Below are 22209 nucleotides of genomic sequence, written 5' to 3'. Positions count from 1 at the left end.
GCAGCCCCTTTAAATCCAACATGGCGGCCTCGCCGAGGCAGGCGGCTTCCCAGAATGCCTCGCTCCGGCCGGGAGGGAGGGAGGGGGGAACCGGGGGTGGGTGGAGCCTCTTTGGTCAGGTGACAAGAAGGAGGACGGTATGCTTCGTCTTCACCATGCCTGAGATACTGAAGCGAGCCTGTAAGTCGCGTTTTTCTATTGCTGTAATGACGCGTGAGAAGTATTTTGCGGTTCTGGAGAGAGGGAGAGGTTCAGTGTCATACATTCACACGTGTTTGTCCCTAAAGTAACAGCAACCGGTCGTGTTTTCCCTACATCGGATGCAAAGTCCTTGAGTAAATGGAGTGTGTGTGTTGGCCCTGCATCTCCCAGCAGCCCGACCCAATATAGCCAGTGCTTTAATGGGTTGTGGAAGTTCAAACAAAAATGAGACCGAGTTGATCCGAAGGAGTAAAAGCAAAGCAGACAAGCTTTCAAAGTCCTAGATGGTTAGTATATTTATGATCAGAGGTGGCTTCATGCAATATGCAAGCTTTGGAGCTCAACAGAGCTCTTCGTCAGGTTTGATAGTAAAAATACGCGGGGCATTTTTTTTACGGTCTGACCTGTGAAAGAGTTCCGTAGAGCTCGAAAGCTTGCATATGACATGCATTTACGTGGGATGCTCACACAGTCTTGCCCACCAACGGATGGTGGGAGTTGTATTTTTAAACGTTTAGAGAGTGAAAAGGGTTTCCTTTACACTCCCTCGTCTTGCAACGATCTATTATATTGATCCTTCTGAGAAACAGCGGGTAAATTTGCCAGTTCCTCTGCGTCTTGCCCTGTCAGATCTCCTGTGTCTTACATAGGAATTTAGTTCCAAAGAGAACTAGGCAATTCCAGGCTGCAGCCTTACAGACATGCTTGTGCAGAAGTACTGTAAGTCCCATTCAGCAATCCTGTTGCTTTGTGTAGTAAGTTGCAGTAGAATAGGTCCAATTGAATTAATGGAAATTAGGAAGGAGTTGACTCACCAGTTCTTCGCTGTTTCAGTGGGCCTGCTCTAGTAACAGAATTTTATCCAGTAGGTCTTCTGAGTACGCCCCCATCAAAGGATCTAGATACTAGGCTGGGGAATACTGTGGTGGAGGTCAGCAAGGGCTGTGTGATTCTGGTTTTAAATTTCCACTCATCTGAGTGAACTTGTCATCATATCTCTTCATTTTGCTAAGATCACGTGAAATAAATTCTGTGTGCAGTACTGGAAATTCCTGTGGAAAGGGACAGGATAAACATTTAACATAAAAGGAAAAATCCATTGATACATTTTGGCCCCTGTGCATTGGACTAGCAGCTTGAACAAATATTCCCAGTAGCACTTAATCTCTAGCAACATTTCCTGTCCATTGTAGTGGTTGATGTTACGTTTTCTCATATGACTTTCCAAAATCCTCCTCATCTCCCTCTTTTTTAAATAAAACTTTGTAGCAGGAAGAAAGTGTGACTAGTATGGCTGTGTCAGGCTTGATCCGGAATTTTGGATCGTTGTTGTTGTCATCATGTCCTCGCATTTCTCAGGTATGACACAATCTTTTGGATTTATTTTTTTTTAGTCAAGGGAATTGGGCCAATTTATGAATGTGAAGATCACCTATTAATTATTGTAATGATCTGTTTTCTTTTGTTATTGTACCAATGTACGGTTAAGGGCAGCCATCTTTGTCATGATAGTTAATGTGTTTTCTCTGGGATCAGAAATGACATGCCTCTGAATATCAGCTCCTGGGAAAAATGCAAAAGTAGAATCATGCCTTCATGTGAAGTTGCTGGAGGTATCTTGCTACCTACTATGAATACTGGGCTCAAGACCTTTGGTCTGATCCAGAAAATGCTATTTCTCAATAGTGGGTATATGGCACACATTGAGTATAACAAGGTGGGAATGTGTATCTTTTCACACATTTTAACTGCAGCCTCCATTAGCTCTGTCCAACACGGCTGATGTTGAGAGACCATGGGAGGTACAGTCTAAGAACATCTGGAATCTGAAAGGTTGTACTTGCCCACCTTTGGTTTCAGTCTGGGTGGATTTGAGCAGCTTTTATCTGGATTGAATTTCTTGGTGATAGTCATATTTGTTAACAAATTAAGACCCATATTAAGTGTGATTTCACCATGGCTCATCCTTGAAATCTATTGTCTTTTAGAGCCAGGATCTGACCATACAGATTCATAATAATGCAAAGTCCTCTGGATTTGTGTTTGCTAACAACACATCTGCACACATGTTTGGAAGTAAGGAAAACAATTTTTGGCTGATGCCATGTGACTTTACACAGATTTAATTCAAGGACATTTTGTGGCCTGCCTCTTGCATACCATGAACCATAAAGTCCATTATTCTTATGTCCTATCTATTCTGCAGGAATAAGATTACTGTAACATCAAATTTCCAGAACTAGTTAATCCAGGGTGGAGGAAGCACAGTAGAGCTTTCAGTTGAAAAGCTGGGTGCTGTTTGCTTTTTCTAGGTACCTGTTTCTCCCAGTGGCATTGGTCTTGCAAACAAACTCCATGCGTACCGTGAAATCAGCACATCTGCCGTTACATTTGCAGTTAGAGATGCGTTTTGGAAATGCAGGACCAAATATACCATTAAGCCAATTCCCAAGAAAAAGACAGCAGGCCGAGATCACACAGGTATGTTTTGAGCTGCAGCTCCCACATTTTTGTCAGCGTTCAGATAGCCGGTTTCATCTTCTCCTTGTTCCTTCCTACTGGACATTGGACATCATCATGGCTCTTCTGACTTGGGATGTAGCAACTCTTAACAGTGATGTAGTTTTAAAATGCATGGTTCCTTACTTTTCCAGTAGAGAACATTGCACTGCACAATGTGCTTTCTCAAAGCTCAGAAGTTTGTTTGTTTTTTGTCGTATGTTAACATACTTTTTCATCTTAAAGAACCTGCTGTAGGCCAGGTACTGTAATTCAGTTTGGGGTTCATTGTCTGAAATGAGAAAGCTGTAAGCTGTACATTCAAAATTATCAATGTAATTACTTCAGTATTTCGATAAATATTATATTAATTGCTGCTTAGCTAATATGAAAAATTTCCTGTATCTCTAATCCTATAATAAATTCTCCTTCAAATGTATATTAAGAGCTTATTTTTGCCTTTACTCTTTCTTTTCCAACCTTTTAAGCCAGCCTAGTTTTTATTAACTTTCCCAGAAGTAGGATGGTTGCCCACAACCTTGTAAAACATTAGTTTTTGTTCCTCATTCATTTGCAAATAGTATTTCAAACACAGTATATAAGGATTAATAAACACTCTGTTCGACACAAGGTCGTATTACTATTCTTGGACTTGGAGGAGGGAGTAGACAGTGCTACCGTATGATTGATTTCAAAAGGCTGAGCTATCCAGAGGGAGCAGAGACGGATTTTTTTGAGGAGAAAGTGATTCAAGTCCGGTATGATCCATGCAGGTGAGTGGTGCCAAATTGTTTTAAGGGAGCTCCCAAATTCCTTATATTCAAATTCCTATTCAGTTCTCCAAATGTGTTTGCTTATAATGCCAAAATGGCAACAGCTAAAACCATGAGGGAGATCATCAGCAGATTTAAGGTAGTCCTGGGATTTGCAGGACAAAAAAAAAAAAAAAAGGCTTCCAGAATAACACTTCTGGGGATGGGAAGATGCTCCCTTAACTCTAGGATATTACAGAAAAAAACATCCCTTTGTAGGAGCTGGTCATTTTCTGGCTCACTTTGAGAAGCCGTTTTGAGGGTCTTTTAAAAACAGAAGTGAGAATTACCCAGTGAAGTCAATGGGAAAATAAACTATCTTAATGTAATTGTAAAGGTCCTCAAAACAGCCCGATAAGGACACAGAGTGCGGATGGAGGTATGTGTATTGATGGGAGGGGTGTTTGGAGAGATGGGTGGGAAACCTGAACCTCTTTAAGTTTAAGAAGTCTAAGAATAAGTAGAAATACTCCACATGGCAACATTTTGTGTCATAACCCCGTTGGTATGGCCTGTTTTCCTTTTTGGTAGCTGCGCATGAATTTGGTGGGCCAAACTGGTCCCGCCTTATTGGCTTCTGGCATTTATCCTTGGCAGATCGGCTCACATAGCTCTGGTGGCTGGAGGGAAGCGGAAACGCTGGATCATTGCAACAGAAAACATGCAGGCTGGCGACATCATCAAGACTTCAGGGAAAATAAGCAGAATGTCGGGTAAATCCATTATTAGCTGTGGGTGGGTGTGGAATTGAACAAAAATCAGTAGCTTGTGTTCAAGATGGACGCCCCCTCCTTTCAGGCAACATGAAAATTAACATAAATTCATTGAGGCATATCCTGTGTGGCAGTTCTCAGTTTAGAGCAAAGAGTAGATTCTCTCAGGGAGACTTCTGGCATCATACTTATGACTGAACTGATTAATCCCGTGTGTATCCAAGGTAATTTATGCCATGAGAAGGGGGCTCTGGATGACAAGCTTGTATATACTCCCCTCCACCCCCACCCCAGGCTTGAGAACACAGATCAGCCAAAGTGTTTTCAGCAGAGTTTGGAAATATTACTTAAAATGGTTAATGTCTCGGCATTGCTCGTTTCTTTGGAAAAGGAGAACATGGGTAATATATGGGGAGCTTTATAAGTAACATGTTATGAGTGCCCTTTTTAAAAATGGATTTTAATCACTTTTAGAGGCTAAACAAATACCTAAATGGCCAAAAATTCCTCCTAAAGATCCCTGCAAAGAACAATTTTGAAATAAGGCATTAACATGGTTTACAATGTATTACTGTCGAGCTCCAACTTTCAGCTGGAGGAATTGAATCCTTTCTCTCTCTCTCTCAATCTCAATCTCAATCTCAATCTCTCTCTCTCTCTCTCAATCTCTCTCTCTCTCTCTCTCTCTCTGTGTGTGTGTGTGTGTGTGTGTGTGAGAGAGAGAGAGAGATTGAGAGAGAGAGATGACTTGGCCTCCCCTACCTTTTTGCTGGGCAAGGCAAGTGGAAGGCGAGGTTATTCCTCCATTGCAGGCTTTTCCCCTCCTGTTTTTTAAGTTCACTATGGCCCTATCTTCTGCTTGGTGTTTCTAGGCCTTGGTTGCTTTTGGATATTTTACAAGGTGGTGTTCTTTTTGTCTTTCAGTCATGGCTAAGGAAGGAGATGCCTATCCGCTTGGGGCTCTACCCATAGGGACCCTAATAAACAACGTGGAGAGCCATCCTGGGAAAGGAGCGCAGTATATCCGAGCAGCAGGTCAGCATCCAAAGATTGGTCATAAAGAGTTTGGAGCAATAGAGCAAAGTGGGCAGATGGCTAGATCTAGAAAACGTTGGGATTCTTTTCCTTTTCTTCGCTTTCTCCCAGCTACCAGGAAGAGTAAATGGTAAAGGAACTGCAAGCATCCAACTGCAGCTTCTCCAACCATCACAGGGCAAACCTCTTGAGAGGCAGGAAAAACCAATAACCTTCATGTACCGAAACCCCTAGTATGCTGTTGTACAGTGGTGCCTTGCTTAACGATGTTAATTTGTTCCAGCGAAATCACTGTAGAGCGAAAACGTCATAAAGCGAAAATAAAAAACCCACTGAAATGCATTAAAACCCGGTTAATGCATTCCAGTGGGCTAAAAACTCACCGTCCAGTGAAGATCCTCCATACGGCAGCTATTTTCGGTGCCTGTATAGCGAGGAATCCGTCCCTAAGCACAGCGGGGAGCCATTTTGAGCACCCGGTGGCCATTTTGAAAACCCGACGATCAGCTGTTTTGATCGTCATAATGCGAAGAATCGGTTCCCGAAGCAGGGAACCGATCTTCGCAAAGCGAAAAAAACCCATTTAAAACCTTGTCGTGAAGCGGATTCGCCGTAATGCGGGGTAATCATTAAGTGGGGCACAGCTGTAGTTTAAATGCTGGACATGGATTTAGCACATTCTTTTCTACTACCCAATAAACCATGGAAACCATGGCCGGATGTTTGGTCACTCCTTCCCCCAGCCTGATCTACCTCCCAGGAGTGCTGTGAGGGCCAACTGTAGTGGAAAAAAGCCACATGTGTTGTTTTGGGCTCTCTAGGGAGATGGGCAGGATGTAGGTGCAACAAGAACACAATAGTAAGGGTTAAATTTCACCTCTTCTTCTTCTTTTGCCATGACTGCTCTAAGATGGCTGAACGTGTCTTTTTCTGTGAAATGCTGCAGCCTCCATTAGGTCTGCTCAGTGTGGAAGGAGACACCCAAGGCTGGCCGCAAGGTGATGGAGCTGGCTCAGTTCACTGGCTTGAGGAAGTAACTTTTTTGGACTATGGTGGCAAGAAAGCCTCAACCGGTCTCTATGCTCTCTGGAGATATTATTGTATTGGGCTACAACTCCCAGCATGGTGCTCTCATGGGGATTTTGGGAATTGTAGTCCCAAATGAAGCACCCATTTCTTAGAAATTCTGAGCCAAGCAGTTTATCTGCAGGGGTCCCCCCCTCCCAATTCAACTGCACAGGAGAGCACAGGGAAGAGACTTTGAAACAAAGCCTATGGCCACTAGATGATATTATTCTTGCTTGCTATTTCAGGCACTTGTGGCGTGCTGATACGGAAAGCGAATGGAACAGCCATCATCCAGTTGCCCTCCAAGAGACAAATGCAGGTAAGCCTTTCAGGATTTGTTAGACCCGTAGGAAGGTGACGAATACAGACGTCTTTCTTGGCAAATGACTTCCCACTAAATGACTTTGGGATATTATATGAGTGTGCTAGGTTGGTGGTCATCGCTGACTCAGCTTATTAAGAATCAGCAGCCTTAGAAAATGCAAATCTGCCCGGGAAAGCCTGGTAGACCAGGCCTACCAGGGGAGGGCTTCCCCCAGTAGGCCTGGTCTACCCCCCAGTAGACTGGGTGGAGGGGGAAGTCCAGGAGTCCGAGCATGGCGGGGATCACTCGGCACGGCACGGCTCCCAGCAGCAGTGGCGGCAGCGGGGGACCTCAGGATGCCTTCCAGGGCTTCTCCGCCGCCATGGGAGGCCTCTCGAAGGTCCCCCCCACCGCCTATCGTGCTTTGGAGGCACTATCGGCGGGGGGGGACCTCCAAGATGCCTCCCATGGCGGCAGAGAAGCCCTGGAAAGCATCCAGAGGCAGATCGGCAGCCTACGGATTGGAAGGGGGAGGCGGGGAAAGCGCCAAATATGAATTTGGCGCTTTCCCCACCTCCCTCTTCTGGTCCGTAGGTCAATTCTCCGGCCACAAGTTGAAGTGAAACTTTGCGGCCGGAGAAGTACATACGTCGAAAAGTATGTAAGTGGAGCCGTACTTAGGTCGAGATTCCACTGTATGTATTTCCAGGGTGTAGTTATCAAAACCGATCACTAGAGGGAGACTCTGATGTTGGGAAAGTATGAGGGCAAGAGGAGAAGGGGACGACAGAGGACAAGATGGTTGGACAGTATCATCAGAACCACCAATATGAATTTGACCTTACTCTGGGAGGCAGTGGAAGACAGGAGGGCCTGGCGTGCTCTGGTTCATGGGGTCATGAATAGTCGGACATGACTAAGCAACAAAGAGGGAGCCAGAGACCATGCAATGTATAGCAGGTAGTCAAAGTTGTCACTTGAAAAGATGTGCTGCGTCCTAATATACTTTGTTTTTCTCTCCTGCAGGTCCTGGATACGTGTGTGGCTACAGTGGGACGGGTTTCCAATGTGGAACACAACAAGCGCAAACTTGGGAAAGCTGGGCGGAACCGGTGGCTGGGACATCGGCCCCGGAGCGGTCGGTGGCACCGCAAAGGAGGGCACGCAGGGCGTAAGATCAAACCTCTCCCACCCATGAAGAGCTACGTAAACCTCCCACCGCCATCGGCAAGCGCTTGATGTTTAGGCCTCAACTGTCCCTGGTTCTTCAGGATTTGGTCAATAAAGCCTACATTTTCTTCTCCAGCTGCTCAACTGTCCATGTGCATTCTTGATAGAGGGAACTAAATCCTCAGGAAAAAAAAACCTCCTTTTCATATATGAACGCCTAGAGAGTTCAGTGGCTGAGGTCTTTGGCTGTAGAGCTGGAGGTTCGATTCCGCACTGTGCCTCCTCCTCAACAAGAGCTGGACTTGTTGATCCCTTCCAAGTCTCCAGTTTTAAGATTATATTATAGTACAGTGGTGCCTCGCTTTACGATTGCCCCGTTTAACGATGAAACCGCATTACTATGAACTTTTTGGGATCGCAAAACGATGTTTCCTATGGGGGAATTTCACTTTGTGATGATCGGTTCCCTGCTTCGGGAACCGATTCTTCGTAAAACGATGATTTTCCAGCAGCTGATTGGTGGTTTCAAAATGGCTGCCAGGTAAACAAAATGGCCCCCCGCTGTTTTCTGGGACGGATTCCTCACTGCACAGGCAGCGAAAATGGCCGCCCTATGGAGGATCTTCGCTGGACTGTGAGTTTACATCCCTTTGGAACGCATTAAACAGGTTTTAATGCATTTCAATGGGTTTTTTCTTTTCGTATTACGATGTTTTCTGGAATGAATTAACGTCGTAATACGAGACACCACTGTAGTGGTATAGCAGGGGCAGCTAAACTATGACTTATGGGCTTTATCTGTGGTTCTCCAGGCCCTGTTGCTGGTGGGAAAATCAACATTTTTTGCTCCTAGATGCCTCCAAAAGCAGCCATTTTGCATTCAGACCACCCTAGCTCCTCTCCACAGTGTGACCATTCAATCTCGCAGGTTTTTCTGCATTTTTTGTGCTGATGTATCCTTCAGAGGTATTAGGGGTAAATACAGCTGTGGCTCAGTATTCTGTTGGATTAGGAGGAATCTATTTAAATCAACATACTCAAACACACCATAATTTTATATACAGTTGGAGTATTGTTGAATACTTACCTCCATCGGCATGTTTAATTGTAGCTTCAGGAGAGCTGAAAGTCAAGATTGTACATTTCTAGTATTCTGAGATTCTGTCTAAATTACTGTGGCCTTATGGAATTAATTCTTTCCATTTCTTCAAGCACATAGGGACTCTCCTTGTTTTAAACAGAGAAAAGGAGATATTAGTAATCTGAATTAAAAATGGATTTTCATTTCTTACCCTGTGCATTTTACAAGGGCAAAATTTCATGTTGTGGCCTCTTGTACTTTCCCTCTAGACAGATCTGATTTGACAAAGAAAACAAATTCTTCGTGTTTTGAGTATGTGCCCCACTAAACGCCATGAATGCAAACTCATCTTGTACAATGGAATTCCCTCTTCCTTCTTGCATTCTCCCCCCCCAATAAGTATCTGCCCAACAATGGAGAGCTAGAGAGAACATGCCATTCCACTGTTTTTTTGATTGGTGAACAGACCTCCATAGGCTGATGGGCACTGTTGTACACAGCCTTTGAGATCTATTTAGCAGGGATGTTTGCAAGTCTTTGGGTCCAAGTCTATTAAAAACAATTTTCTGCAGGAAAAAAAGAGGAGGTGGGTGGATTCTGAGTTGTGAATCAAGTCATTATTTTTTTAAAAAACTACCCCAAGTTGAGTCACTGGTGTAACTTAAGTCCGACTTCGCAACAAGTCCAACAACTTCAGTCCCCATCCCTGCAATTTAATAATAAATACTAAATACATCGTACTTAGCATTTGTTTTAAAAATGTATATTTCATAAATAAGGATGGGGACGTGGTGGTGCTGCGGGCTAAACTGCAGAAGCCTGTGCTGCAGGGTCGGAAGAACAGCAGTCGTAAGATTGAATCCACGTGACGGAGTGAGCTCCCATTGCTTGTCCCAGCTCCCGCCAACCTAGCGATTCGAAAGCATGTAAATGCGAGTAGATAAATAGGTACCACCTTGGTGGGAAGGTAAAACGGCACTCACTAGTCATGCTGGCCACGTGACAACAGAAACTGTCTTTGGACAAGCGCTGGCCCTATGGCTTGAAAAACTGGATGAGCACCGCCCCCTAGAGTTGGACACAACTGGACTGAAAATGTCAAGGGGAACCTTTACCTTTACTAATCACAGTATGCATGTGAGGCCTCAGCCAACCTCAGTTCATGGCCCAAATGCAGAGTTTAGCTATGAAATGAATTCTGGAATCCATTCTGGGATATTACTTTTTCAAGTCGAGTGTGAAAAGGCAATGAACAAATCACACCTCTCTTTGTTGGACTAGATGTCACAAAAGAAAGTAGAAATAGAAAGTTTGGTGAAGGAATGGCATGTGGTCTGAATGGTATCTTTCAATGTAATGGAAACTTTACACATATTCAAATGAGGCTGGTAAGTTAATACAGTAGGACTCCCCGATCCGCTGGATCAGCATCTGCAATTCACTTTCCCACTGGCATGAAAATGTTAAATTAAAAAAAAAACACAGTGTACTGTACCTATTTCTGTGGTGTATTTACCAGGACAAGCTACTAGAGGGAGCCAGAGACCATGTTGTGTGTAGAGTTTGCAACTCTTGTGTTTTTGGGGGCCCACAGGAGCCTGGAGGTGATTCCCCACAGTTGTACAGTAGTGTTGACTAAGTTCCATCTGAGGAGACTTCTTCCTCTATTACATCTCCAGATACAATGCAGGCTAAATGGCATTAAATTTATACTCCACCCTCTTCTATTCCTGCCACAGTTATTCCTGACTCCACTTGAATTACATTACTGTACTTATCACAATCCGTTTCCATTCATTTAGGATTGAGGGCCAATTTCTATGTCAGGAAACTGGCATTTAGGCTCACTTGTGTCTTGAGACTTCTAAATCTTCCCCCAGTATCAGGAATTAAGAATGCCTGCATGGCACAACCCAAAGGCAAGTGTATGCAATATCCTTATTTGACCATTCAAAACTCACAAAGAAGTAGTAGGCTTTCAAGACATGCAATGCTTTGTCAGGCTGAGCATGACAGAGCTGGGGGTAAAGAAGAAAGAACATTCCCAGCTCTTTAGCGCCCAGCTTGAAAAAGAATCCTGTAGCATCTGAAAGTCCACACTGCATTTTCCCTTTTTTAAAAAAAGTAACAAGGGATCTTTGGGCAAATACTTGGGTGTCAATGGGGCAAGTGAGGAGGAATTAAAGAACCTTGTAATGAGGGTGAAAGAGGAGAGTGCAAAAAACGGTCTGAAACTCAACATCAAAAAAACTAAGATCATGGCCACTGGTCCCATCACCTCCTGGGAAATAGAAGGGGAAGATATGGAGGCAGTGACAGATTTTATTTTCCTGGGCTCCATGATCACTGCAGATGGAGACAGCAGCCACGAAATTAAAAGACGCCTGCTTCTTGGGAGGAAAGCAATGACAAATCTTGACAGCATCTTAAAAAGTAGAGACATCACCTTGCCAACAAAAGTCCGAATAGTCAAAGCTATGGTTTTTCCTGTCGTAATGTATGGAAGTGAGAGCTGGACCATAAAGAAAGCAGACCACCGAAGAATTGATGCCTTTGAATTGTGGTGCTGGAGGAGACTCTTGAGAATCCCCTGGACTGCAAGGAGAACAAACCTATCAATTCTAAAGGAAATCAACCCTGAGTGCTCACTGGAAGGACAGATCCTGAAGCTGGGGCTCCAGTACTTTGGCCATCTAATGAGAAGAAAAGACTCCCTGGAAAAGACCCTGATTTTGGGAAATTGTGATGGCAAGAGGAGAAGGGGACGACTGAGGATGAGATGGCTGGACAGTGTCTGCGAAGCAACCAACATGAATTTGACACAACTCCGGGAGGCAGTAGAAGATAGGAGGGCCTGGCGTGCTCTGGTCCATGGGGTCATGAAGAGTCGGACACGACTAAACGACTAAACAAAAACAATGGGGCCTGCCTTAATTTCACTCTCCCAGCTGCCATCCGGTGATGTAACAGATTTCCATGACATGTCATATTTTTTTCTGCAACCTATGTTTGATTTTTATGGGTGAGTTTAAACATGTTCATGGCGAGAAAGGCCAGATTACTGTACTCATAAACATGTTTGAACTTGCTTCTGAGTTCAAATGTAGGTTGCAGAGAAAGTGTGACATGTCATAGAAATCCTCTCCCTATGATTACTTCTAGTCCCTATTTCCTGACATAATGGTGCTTTTACTAAGAGGGCATTGTCCGTTCTTATTTGATTTTGACTGGGGGAGAGGTGGTGCAGTTATACCGGGGTCCACGCACGCATGTATGTTCGCAGACGGAGAAAAAGAGTTTTATAGGACTGAATGTATAATAAACTAAAGCTGAGAATGAGAATGAGAGAAAGAGAGCATTTTCCTTCCTTTCGCCTTTCCTAGAGGAAAGAGCGCTGCCCGGGCCAGCCTGCCCACGACCACAGGCTCCCTTCAAGCTCACCTTCGAAAGCGATCGCGAAAACTAGAATATTGCCCTCTGAAGCGACCCGTAGTGCCGGAGTGGGGCGGGACAAGCATGCGCACAAAATGCGGAAGAGGCGAGGCAGCCACTCTTTTCTCCTGGTAAAGCGGGGACGCCGTCGCCGACGGGCCTTGCGGCGCCTTTTTTATACGTTTCGGGGGCAGCGAGTGAGGTAGGCCGGATGCCCACGACCCCCGGAGGCGCTCGCCTCCCTGCCTGCCTGCCTGCCTGCCTGCTTGCGCGGGGAAGAGCGCCCTTGCTCGCACGTGTGCCTGGGTGGCGCCCTAAGGCCCCGCCCTTTTCACCTGCATATTATGGGCTGGACTCTGTCAGGAAGCTGAGGCTCGGGAAGTCGGCCGCGCTGCCGGTGCGTGTCCTCATGGGCTGAACGGCTCCCCTCTTTCCTGTCCTTGTTGCAAACTCGAAGTCGTGGTTTCCTTCTCGAGTCAGTCCATCGCTGATTTGGCCTTCCTCTTTTCCTGCTGCTTTCAACTTTTTCCCCAGCATTGTGGCCTTTCCCAGCAAGTCTCACCTTCTCACGGTGTGCCCACGACAAGAGAGCCTCGGTTTCATAATGTTTACTTCTAGAGAGCGCAGGCTTAGTTTTGGGGGAACTGGAAAAGAAAATTCCCGTCTTTTTTAGTGATTGGGATATTGCTTGCAGATTCATTATGATCAGCACAAGGCCTTGCTTTCCCAGGCTGCGCTAAGGGTAGGGGATAATGACTTGTTACCCAGTCCAAGCAATGTGGGTGAGTTTTCGGAATTAACATTCCAGGCTCTGCCCCTCTAGTATAAAGAGGACGAGCCTTTTGTGAATAGAGTGTATTTCATTTTTCTAGGCTGTCTCTGCATGTTGACAGAATTAAAGGGGGGAAAGGGAGGAGGAAGCAAATGATGCCATTTTTAAGAAAATATTATTTCACACCATCTTTTGTGGTTCACATTGTCTAAATAAGTGAATGTTCACCCATTAAAGCTCACACTTAAATCTGTTCGTCTTTATAATGCCATAATATTTTGTGGTTTTTTTGTTCCAAAGGTATTTCATATAAATTTTTTGTGAACTCTTATCTTTCCTGCAACGCCACAGATGGGTTGGAATAAGAACTCATCAAGAAGTTCAGCCCGATCTCCCTTGACTTCATTTGCTAATTGCAACCAATTGTTTAGGTACTGCAACATGTCTCAGTCATATGCCTGGTCACATGCCTAGTTGGGCAACCAGGATGCACCCCAGTACCGTATCAGTAGTCGACTAAGCTACAGTGATGATAGGATTTGGGCCCTTCTTTTTGTTCATTTAAACTAAGTAACCAGATACAATGATTTCCATGATTGCTAAATTTTTCATGTTTTTTACATTAAAAGAGTGAATTTTGGTAGAAGGCAAAGCTTTAAAATGGTCAAATCACAAGTAGAAAAATCTGTGTAAAAAAATCACAGAACCAGGCGTTACATTGAAAGATAAATGAATGCAGCACAGATTTCAGGCATTTACTAAGCTTGATGAATGTGTGTCTCCCTGGGGAATCTTTTCCTGTAGCAAATTAAAATACAACAGATGTCCCAAAGCAGTGCTTCTGTACTTTGTCAAATAAGGGTCACTGCCATTTTGCAGTTTCTAAGTAGGGGTGGGCCCAAGGATATAACCTGCTTCTCTCTGTCTCAGCAGATGTGCTCCCTGTCATGGTGTTTGAGAAGCAGAATGGGAAGGTGGTAGTGCATCTGGGACCCAAACATCAGGCCTATCCAGAGGAGATAATCCGACAGCGTCGTGGTCATAATGGAGATGCTGAATATTTGATTCGCTGGAACATCCTCAACTCAGAGAATGGTACAGGAAGGAGCCCCAGCACCTCTTTGACAGAGAGCAAAATGGAGAACATCTTGATGTGGATGTCAGCAGATGATGTTTATGCCAACTGTCCAGTGCTGTTAGGCAAGAGAGATCCCAAGGAGCAGTGGGTGGAGGAGGCCTCCAGCTGCCTCCCCCCTGATGTCACTTTGGATGAAGCTTCCATTTTGGAGATGAAGGTGGATGTCAGGAACCTGGTGGAGCGAGCTGCTTGGCAGATGGCCAGCACTGCAGTCCCTCAGTCGTCCATCCTGAACACCATCCATGTGCTGAGCGTTTATGCCAGTATTGGGGCTTTGATGGATGTCTTCAAGGAGACAGGTGCTCTCGATCTGCTGATGAAAATGTTGTGTCATGAAGAGCAGATCATCCGCCGTAGTGCTGGCAAGATGCTGAGGGCTCTGGCTTCACACAATGCAGGTAAGAGTCATCTTTATGCTATCGTATCGTGACATTTGTTGTCCTAAAGGTGTATAGGAATTCAAATTCCATACTTCTGTTCCTGCTTATTGTGTTTTTGTATTGACAGTGTTGGGTGGTGCTTAATATACAGTAGGACCTCCATATCTCCAGAATCAGTGTCCACTGATTCAATTGTCCGTGGTTTTAAAGTGTTAAAAGAAAAAACCTAGAAATGTATACAGTACAGTATTTCTAAAGGTGAAGCTACCAGAACTGGCCGCCAGAGGGAGACAGAGATAATGCTATGTATAGTGTGTTCACCTTTGCTATAATCTGCCTTTTTTGGCATCCATGGGGGGATGCAAGGGGGCTTGGAACCCATCCCCCATGGATATGGGGGGCACACTGTATTTCAACCCAAGAGAAAATGTGGGAGACTCTTGCATCAACATTTTCGGCTACTGAAAGGTTGTTGTTTTATGCTACAACTCTCAGTGTATCCTGGGATTCTAGAAGCTGTCATCCAAAAAAGTAACTTCTCTTATCTCTGCTCACTGGGCAGATGATCAGAAGCATCCTCATAAAAAGCTTCTATTTCAGTGTCATTGATAACTGGTGCCTGTGCTAGTATTCAATCTTCTTGCTTTCCCAGACTGTCCAAGCTGAATGAGTCTCTGCAGGTGGAACAGAACGGGCTCGACTGGGTTCCGGGAAGGCGGAAGTCACTGACTAAGGCAGGGGTGGGCAATTAATTTCTATAGGGGGGCCCACATGAAAAATCTGAACTGTGTTCAGGGGCCGAACCAACTTTACTTAAAAATAAAATGAAACAGTGATGCTATGATTGTTTTTATTTTAAACTTGTTAATCTTCACAAATACTAAAGAGGTTTTTTTGTGGTATGTTAAAGATAAGCAACTGATCAACTTTAGACAAAAAGCTATGAATGGCTTTGATGTTCAAAACTGTCCGTGGGCCAGACAGGAGCGACTCGCAGGCTGTATGTGGCCCTCGGGCCGCACTTTGCCCAGGTCTGGACTAAGGTGCTGGCCCATACTAACCAGGATCTTTATTTTGTGCAGTAGAGCCCTGCCCTACCTGGGCTTCTCTTGATTATTCTGTTTGAACCTCTTTACAGCATCTAGTGCGGTTACCATATTAACTGCTGTTTGTTTTTAAATTGATTGATGGCTTGATTGATGTTTGTTTGTTTGAAATTTCTCTGCAGAAGTTAGTCTTTCTGCCCAGTTCTGTAAGATGCTCCCCTTGATTGCCTCATATGATAATCCTGGCCCTCCAGGCCTTCCTGTGTTCCTTGTGTGTGTGTGTGTGTGAGTGTGTGAGTGTATGTGTGTGAGAGTGTGTCTGAGTTGTGAGTGTGAGTGTAGAGACTTGCCTCCTATCCAGTTGTGAAACTGGAGTCCTAAAAGTGATAAGAAATTATAGAATGAATGCAGTGAAAGTACTATATGAATGCCTTTCATTTTAGGTAGCCGAGCCTATGTTCTCCTATCCCTGAGCCAGCAGGAGGACATTGAACAGCACATGGACTTCGATAGTCGCTATACCCTCCTTGAGCTGTTTGCTGAAACAACATCCTCAGAAGAGCACGCCATGTCCTTTGAAGGGCTCCCTCTTCCTCAGGTACTAACCAGGGATGTTCATAAGGATTGTTAAGATCACATCTTAAACTGTGATCGGGTTCTTCATGAGCTGGTGACAGTCCCCTCATTTGGGCGGGAATAAGAGACGGAGGTGATTTCAAAAATTCAACAGGTTCCTTTTTATTAACTTCAACATCCTGATTAACTAAATCAAACGGATTGAAACAACTCAGTTCTGGTAACTCCTTGTAACTTAGAATTTTGGTTCCCGGCTTAAGTAGGTCACTTCTCACATTGGGACTGGACCAAAGCGCTCGTGATCGGTCATCTCCCTCAAAGGGGCGCTCCTTACTGTGCACACTGTCCCACAGCAAGGGTGTCTCGCCCAGTCCCCTTCCAGAGGTGAGACATTGAAGGAGGGACTGGGGTGAATCACCTTCTTCCCTCCACCTTGGTTGCGGGGGTAAACCACCACTGTCCATTCTGGAAGGCTTCACCCTCTTTTTCTCCACTTTAGGTAAATCGGGATCTGGCAGCAATCCTCCTCCTGTCTTTAAATTTGGGAAGTCTTTCAACAAGTCACAGACCTTATCCGACATTTCTTCTTCCTTTTCCTGTTTGCACCGCACAATCTTTAGTACTCTTCTTTGTCTGATCCGTTTCAATTCTAAATTCCCGTGTGTCACCCCACTCTTTTATCACCTCCTCCCACACTATCAGATCTTACTCCTCCCCTTCTCCCACCTCCTTGTCTTCTGACAGGCATGCTTCTACTGCCTTTCTTCCCCTTGGTTCCTCCTGTCTTATCTCTATGAGTATGCCCTCTGCACACCCACATGCTTCCTCATGCACACTCCTGGTTGAGGATGGCTTACTAGCTTGCTCTTCTTCACAGAAACTTAGCTGGTTCAGATGCCCTGGACTAGATTGCAGAAGCAGACATGCAGTTGCACAAAATCTCCAGCCTGTGCAGCTTTTCCAAATGTTGTGCTGAACTGCTTCAACTTCAAAATGCACACAAAAATTACTTGTATTAATACTTGTATTACTTATATTTTCTATTTCAGATCCCCGGGAAGCAGCTGTTTTCTCTGGTGAAGCGCTACCTCTGGGCCACCTCTCTTATGGACGAACTCAATGCCACTGGAGAGCCAGGCAGGGAGTGCCAGCCTTCTAGCTCCCCCTGTGCAAACTCTGGGGGAAAGACAAAGCTGCAATGTGAGTTTGACTTCAATATGGCCCTGGCTCACTTCTTTTCAGAGCTGGTGCAAATTATGGGCTGGAATGGCAATCAAGACTATCCGTTGCTCAAAGTGAGGCAGCCTCGAGCTGTTCAGTCTATTTTCCAGCCCCCGATTACCCTCTGTGACCCCATCCCACGAGCTGCACAGCCACCCCAGGAAGAGAGCAGTACTTTCAAACAACGTTCAGCCTTCTCCAGTCGCAGCAGCTACGTGGAGTATGTCCAGGAGAAGGTGGTGCGCGGCATGCGGGTGCGCATGTTGCAAGACTACGAGAAGGTCTCTGCGGGAGATGAAGGCGAATTCCTGCAGAGCAATGACGGCACCCCCCCTGTCCAGGTACTGCTGGGTGTGGGGCAGGGCTGGGGCACCAGGGGGTTCTAGAGGACCTTTATTTTGGGGGATTTCCAATGCGTTTCCAAAGCTCTTGGATCAACCTGCCTTGCCGTCAGTGGTATGTTTGTGAGAAGGGTTTTGATCTGCCTGCTCACTGCTCATATAGGACAAGACTGCCCAAAGTGTGGTCCTCCAGAGATTGTTGGGCTGCATCTCCCATTGGCTTCCGCCAATGATGCGGATGGCTGGGAGTTGAAGCCAGTAGCATGTGGGTGGTAAACACCAGGTATACAAGGTGCTGTAACGTAGACCCTCCTGTCCTTGCTTAGAGAAAAGTGAGCTGAGTAATAATTGATGTTGATGCTTTATTTTTCCAGGTTTACTGGGAGTCACTGGGCCGCATGTACTGGGTCCACTGGGACATGATAGAAATTGTTGGTGCATCAAGGCATGCATATCAGAAAGCCCAGGAAAAATTATTCAGCCTTACAGAGACTCAGAGACAGGACATAGGTAAGGCAGTGCTGAGATGTTAGATGCTTGTTGTATCAACCTGTGGGTAGGTGGGGGGGATCAGGTAAGTCCTAATCATGCCATCCTTTGTCTCTGGGCTTCATTCCTGCTGCTCACTCCTTGCCTCCAGGGTGATTTCAGCTTGCTTCATCTTACATTGAAAAGGAAGGTTTGGCTATCAAACAGATCCCTTTTCCTAGTTTTCTGTACTTAGGAGAGAGCATAACTCAGAGGAGGAGTACATGCTTTCTACGCAGAATGTCACACATTCAGTCCCAAGCATCATGAATTTAAAAAGTCCAGAGCTTAACATATATTAAGGGCTAACATGTTGACTTTTTAAAATTTCTGTAATCATTATTCTTCAGTGACATTGCTCATGAATAACATGCTACTTTTTAATTGTTTTTAATCATTTAAAATATCCCCCAGAATTACTGAATTCTTTTCTCAATTGACCATTGCCTATAGCATGTTGACATAATGAGTAAATATTACTTGTTATGCCGCAGTGAAACCTAGACAGCATTAGCAGGTGTTAAATTGCTCTCTGATACTCTCTTGTTACCTGAAAGAGGAAGATGTTGCAACTAAACATCATGATTTGAGACAGGTTTCTGCAATCCTGTCCTTCTCTCAAAACTGGCCTTCAGTGCTGAGATTTTCTCGAGGTGACTTCCAATCTCTGAAATGTGTAGATAGGAGGTGGATGAGAAGGTCCTCAGCCTGAGATGCTTGGGTCTTGTTTTAAGCAAATGGAAATACAAAGGCAATGTGTTTTTAAAAGCAGAAAGGAAATGGGATTTTTAATAACCCTTGGACTTCCAACAAAACTTCTTCCACAGTTCATCAGAAGACATGTAGATTCTTACTAGCCATACAAATAGCAAATGCAGTTCGTGGCACAATAAATGATCTGGAATCATAATAGCATCAGGGACGGAGTGGATAGAAATCAGTGATTTTTAAAAAAATTAAATTGATTTAAATAATAAAGATTTTTTACTTGAATCATTAAAAAATCCATTTTTTGAACTTTAAATTGTGATTTAAATCATGATTTTTATCAGTTTGATATAAATAAAATCCACCCTGATCACCCTGGAAAGGCTTTAATAGAGCAAGTCATGTATTGAGAGTCTAAAGGTAAAAGACAAGACATTTTTGCCCTCAAATTTATAATCTAAAAAAAGATACAGTGCAAAAGAAAAAGGGGATAGGAAGCGAAAAGGAGAACAGGAACATTCGGGCACAAGTCCTTAATATTTTGAGGTTTTGTCAGGAGGTATTAATGGCAAGAATGATTTTATTGGCTCTGAATTTATTAAAATTTTGGGTTCCAAAAGCCCCTCTCACCTCTTGAGGATAAGCCATTATGGCTCAAATTAAACATCCCATTATTAGGGTGGAAAAGGCAAGGTCAGCCCACCTCGCTCACATACTGCAAAGACTGTATAGGAAACCCTTACAAAGAAAGTGCTATGTAATCATTTTCCTGGATATTTCTGTTTTGATGGCAGCAATGCTAAACAGCATGCCTTGTGAGATGCCATAAAACTACATGCTGTGTTTTTCTGTTTCCTGGCAGTTTCGCAGGTAACCTACTGCCAACCCCTCAGGGGGCTGTATTCCCTGCCCTATCTGACAGATCAGCAGAATAATGGGAACTCTGGAACACTGAGCCGGGCTGAGTGGTGGGAGCTGCTGTTCTTCATCAAGAAGCTGGAGCTCCATAAACAGCAGGAGCTCCTTGAGTTCATCCAGCAGAGCCAGAAGGTAAAGGCGGATGCAAGGCAGAGCAGAAAGGTGCCTATTCTGACTCTCTCTTGTAGGCCAGGAATATCCTGGGACACAGAGAGTCCCTTTTCTCCACTTCACTCCCCTCCCAATCTCTACTTTGGCTGGATTTATCTTCAAACTTAAAAAAACAGAGTAAAAGTGTAGTGTTTCCAGGTAACCCAATAGATTCCAATTAGAGAATCTATTGAAGTAATCTATTCCTTTTGCAGTCCAAGGAGTAGGTTAGTTCATCTTCCCTCAACCTGTTGTCTTCCAGATGTAACAGTCTCCGCATGCCATTTCTGTCCTACAGTTTTAGAGGATATTGACACTAAAGTTCTGTCAATGTCCAGAATTAAGAAGCTCTGCGTTTTGTGTGTTGTAACCAAACCGACAAAGAATTTCATGGCACCTTAAAATAATGGCCATACATAGGCAATGAGTGTTTGGTCTTCCAGAGGTTTTGGATTACAGATTTTCATAATCCCTGATCACTGGCCACACTGGTTGGGAGCTGATGGCAGCTGTAGCCAAAACATCTGGAAAGCCGCAGGTTCCCTACTCCTTACATCAAGCTTTCCTGCTCCGCTTCATCAAAAGCATAGAATCTTATCCAAAGACAGTCCTGTCAGACCTTGAAGTTGACAAAAAGCAAAAGCATAACCCTAGATCTTAAGACCCCCCCATGAATGCAACCCCTTTCGCAGGTTACTCTTGCTACTTGGAGGGAAGTAATTTTCATTCCATCTGCTTTTCCTGTGCTCTTCTAAAATCTGCTTCAAAGGATCGGGTGACTTAAGGGAAATGGGTGGATGTGGCGCTGGGAGTGCCTGGAGAAGATGGACTTATTTATTTATTCCTTTGTCCTTGCCACCTTTCTCCCACTGCAGTGACCACAGGTGGCTTAGCAGTGAATTGAATTGCTTCCTCCTTGCCACCCACCAAAAAATAAACACTATACGGGCTAAAAAGCTTTCAAACATTTCGGAAGCTAGGAAGATTTTTATCTCTCTCTGCTGAGGGCCTTTGAGAAGCGGAACACCAGATTTGCAAATGATTTCTTCTTAGTTGCCACTAACTTTACTGCAGGAAGACAGGGAAGCGGGGGGGGGGGGGGCAGGGGAGGAGGGACTCAGATAAGAGTGTTAAATCATCATCATCTTAGAACTGCTGAGTTGGAAGGGACCCTATAGATCATCAAGTCCAACCCCTGTCAGGGAGGTAGAGTGAGGAATAGAACTCCCAGTCTCTGGCTCCATAGCCAGATGCCTAAGCCAGTGAGCTACCCAGCAGTCACGAGTAGAGTGACGGAGGTAAGAAGGGTCCAATGGTTAACTAGATTCCAACTCACAAGGGGCTTCAAAGGAAAAATATCCAGACTTTGAACAAGGCTTGAAATGGACGAGGGACTAGTGAAGTTCATTCAGTGCAGCTGAACAGGCTCTTAATTCCCAGTTTTATTTTATGTCCCATTGACCACACTGGCTGGTAGATTCTGAAAGTTACAGTCCAAACAAGTAACATTTCCAGCTTCTGTTACATCAATGGACACATACGGACCGCAGAGCATTCCTTTAGTTTTTTGCGGTCTTTGTTTTGGTTGTGGGTGGTACTTCAGTGCACTGTACTACAGTGCAGTCTCTGTGCTTTGCATTTCAAGCTCTCAGAACTTGACGAAGAAGGCCTGATCCAGATGTCTGTGTCAGTAGAGCTGGCTCAACAGGTGCTACAGCTCCTGAGCAAGCATGGCCAGGACTGCATGCAACGGGACCTGCAGAGTTCTCATGTCTATCTCAAGTATTCCTTCAGCAAAGGACAGATGGAGCAGAACATCCAAAAGTCGGACATGATGCCTGAAAAACGCGATGGCCTTTTGAATGTCATGGTATCCCAGAAACCAGAGAAGAGGTCACTGTCTGCTGAAGGACCCTCTCCATCTCCATCACTAAGAGAAAAGACTGACATGCAACTAGTTCATGAGCTCCTCAGGTTGGAAGGACTTTCCTTCCCACCCACATTGGATGAGAAAGCCAAAGGTAAGGGATAAACGCTTCTGTGACCTATCTTGTTTTGTCTTTGGAGCAAATGAGAAGTATTGGCAAAAGCCATCAAAAATGGAAAAAAACATGTC

The 22209-nt window shown here is 44.7% G+C and overlaps 2 protein-coding genes and 1 long non-coding RNA gene across 3 annotated transcripts in view; 2 read left to right on the top strand and 1 right to left on the bottom strand.

Moving 5' to 3' along the window:
* Positions 1–52: 52 nt before the first annotated feature.
* MRPL2 (mitochondrial ribosomal protein L2) lies at positions 53–7937 on the top strand. The gene is made up of 8 exons (XM_020796859.3): positions 53–180; positions 1471–1560; positions 2514–2682; positions 3332–3473; positions 4110–4225; positions 5150–5260; positions 6574–6647; positions 7659–7937. Exons 2-8 carry the CDS (start codon positions 1492–1494, stop codon positions 7869–7871), a joined length of 894 nt encoding a protein of 297 aa, XP_020652518.3. The 5' UTR covers positions 53–180; positions 1471–1491; the 3' UTR covers positions 7872–7937.
* Positions 2901–8979, bottom strand: LOC144585750 (uncharacterized). Its single transcript, XR_013540281.1, has 2 exons — positions 8890–8979; positions 2901–2992 (listed from the first exon to the last, which is right to left on the bottom strand). It is a non-coding gene; the product is annotated as an uncharacterized LOC144585750 (long non-coding RNA).
* A 3646-nt stretch (positions 8980–12625) lies between these two features.
* Positions 12626–22209, top strand: part of LOC110080730 (cullin-9) — a 35446-nt gene continuing 25862 nt past the window's right edge. Inside the window, 8 exon segments of the mRNA XM_072989035.2 lie at positions 12626–12712; positions 13388–13518; positions 14021–14623; positions 16095–16249; positions 17277–17789; positions 18164–18299; positions 19888–20075; positions 21739–22114. Coding sequence (XP_072845136.2) covers positions 14035–14623; positions 16095–16249; positions 17277–17789; positions 18164–18299; positions 19888–20075; positions 21739–22114 — 1957 coding nt within the window. The 5' untranslated portion in view covers positions 12626–12712; positions 13388–13518; positions 14021–14034.

The sequence above is a fragment of the Pogona vitticeps genome, chromosome 1 (assembly GCF_051106095.1).
Source record: "Pogona vitticeps strain Pit_001003342236 chromosome 1, PviZW2.1, whole genome shotgun sequence".
Taxonomy (NCBI): domain Eukaryota; kingdom Metazoa; phylum Chordata; class Lepidosauria; order Squamata; family Agamidae; genus Pogona; species Pogona vitticeps.
The sequence above is the reverse complement of the archived record's forward strand: the minus strand, read 5'-3'. Positions and strand labels throughout refer to the sequence as shown.

Excerpts from the sequence above, each read along its gene's own strand:
- MRPL2 (XM_020796859.3), top strand. The coding sequence starts at position 1,492 with ATGGCTGTGTCAGGCTTGATCCGGAATTTTGGATCGTTGTTGTTGTCA. Across the intron at positions 4,226-5,149 it reads GAAAATAAGCAGAATGTCGG|TCATGGCTAAGGAAGGAGAT; the intron begins GTAAATCCATTA and ends TTTGTCTTTCAG. Across the intron at positions 5,261-6,573 it reads GCAGTATATCCGAGCAGCAG|GCACTTGTGGCGTGCTGATA; the intron begins GTCAGCATCCAA and ends TTGCTATTTCAG.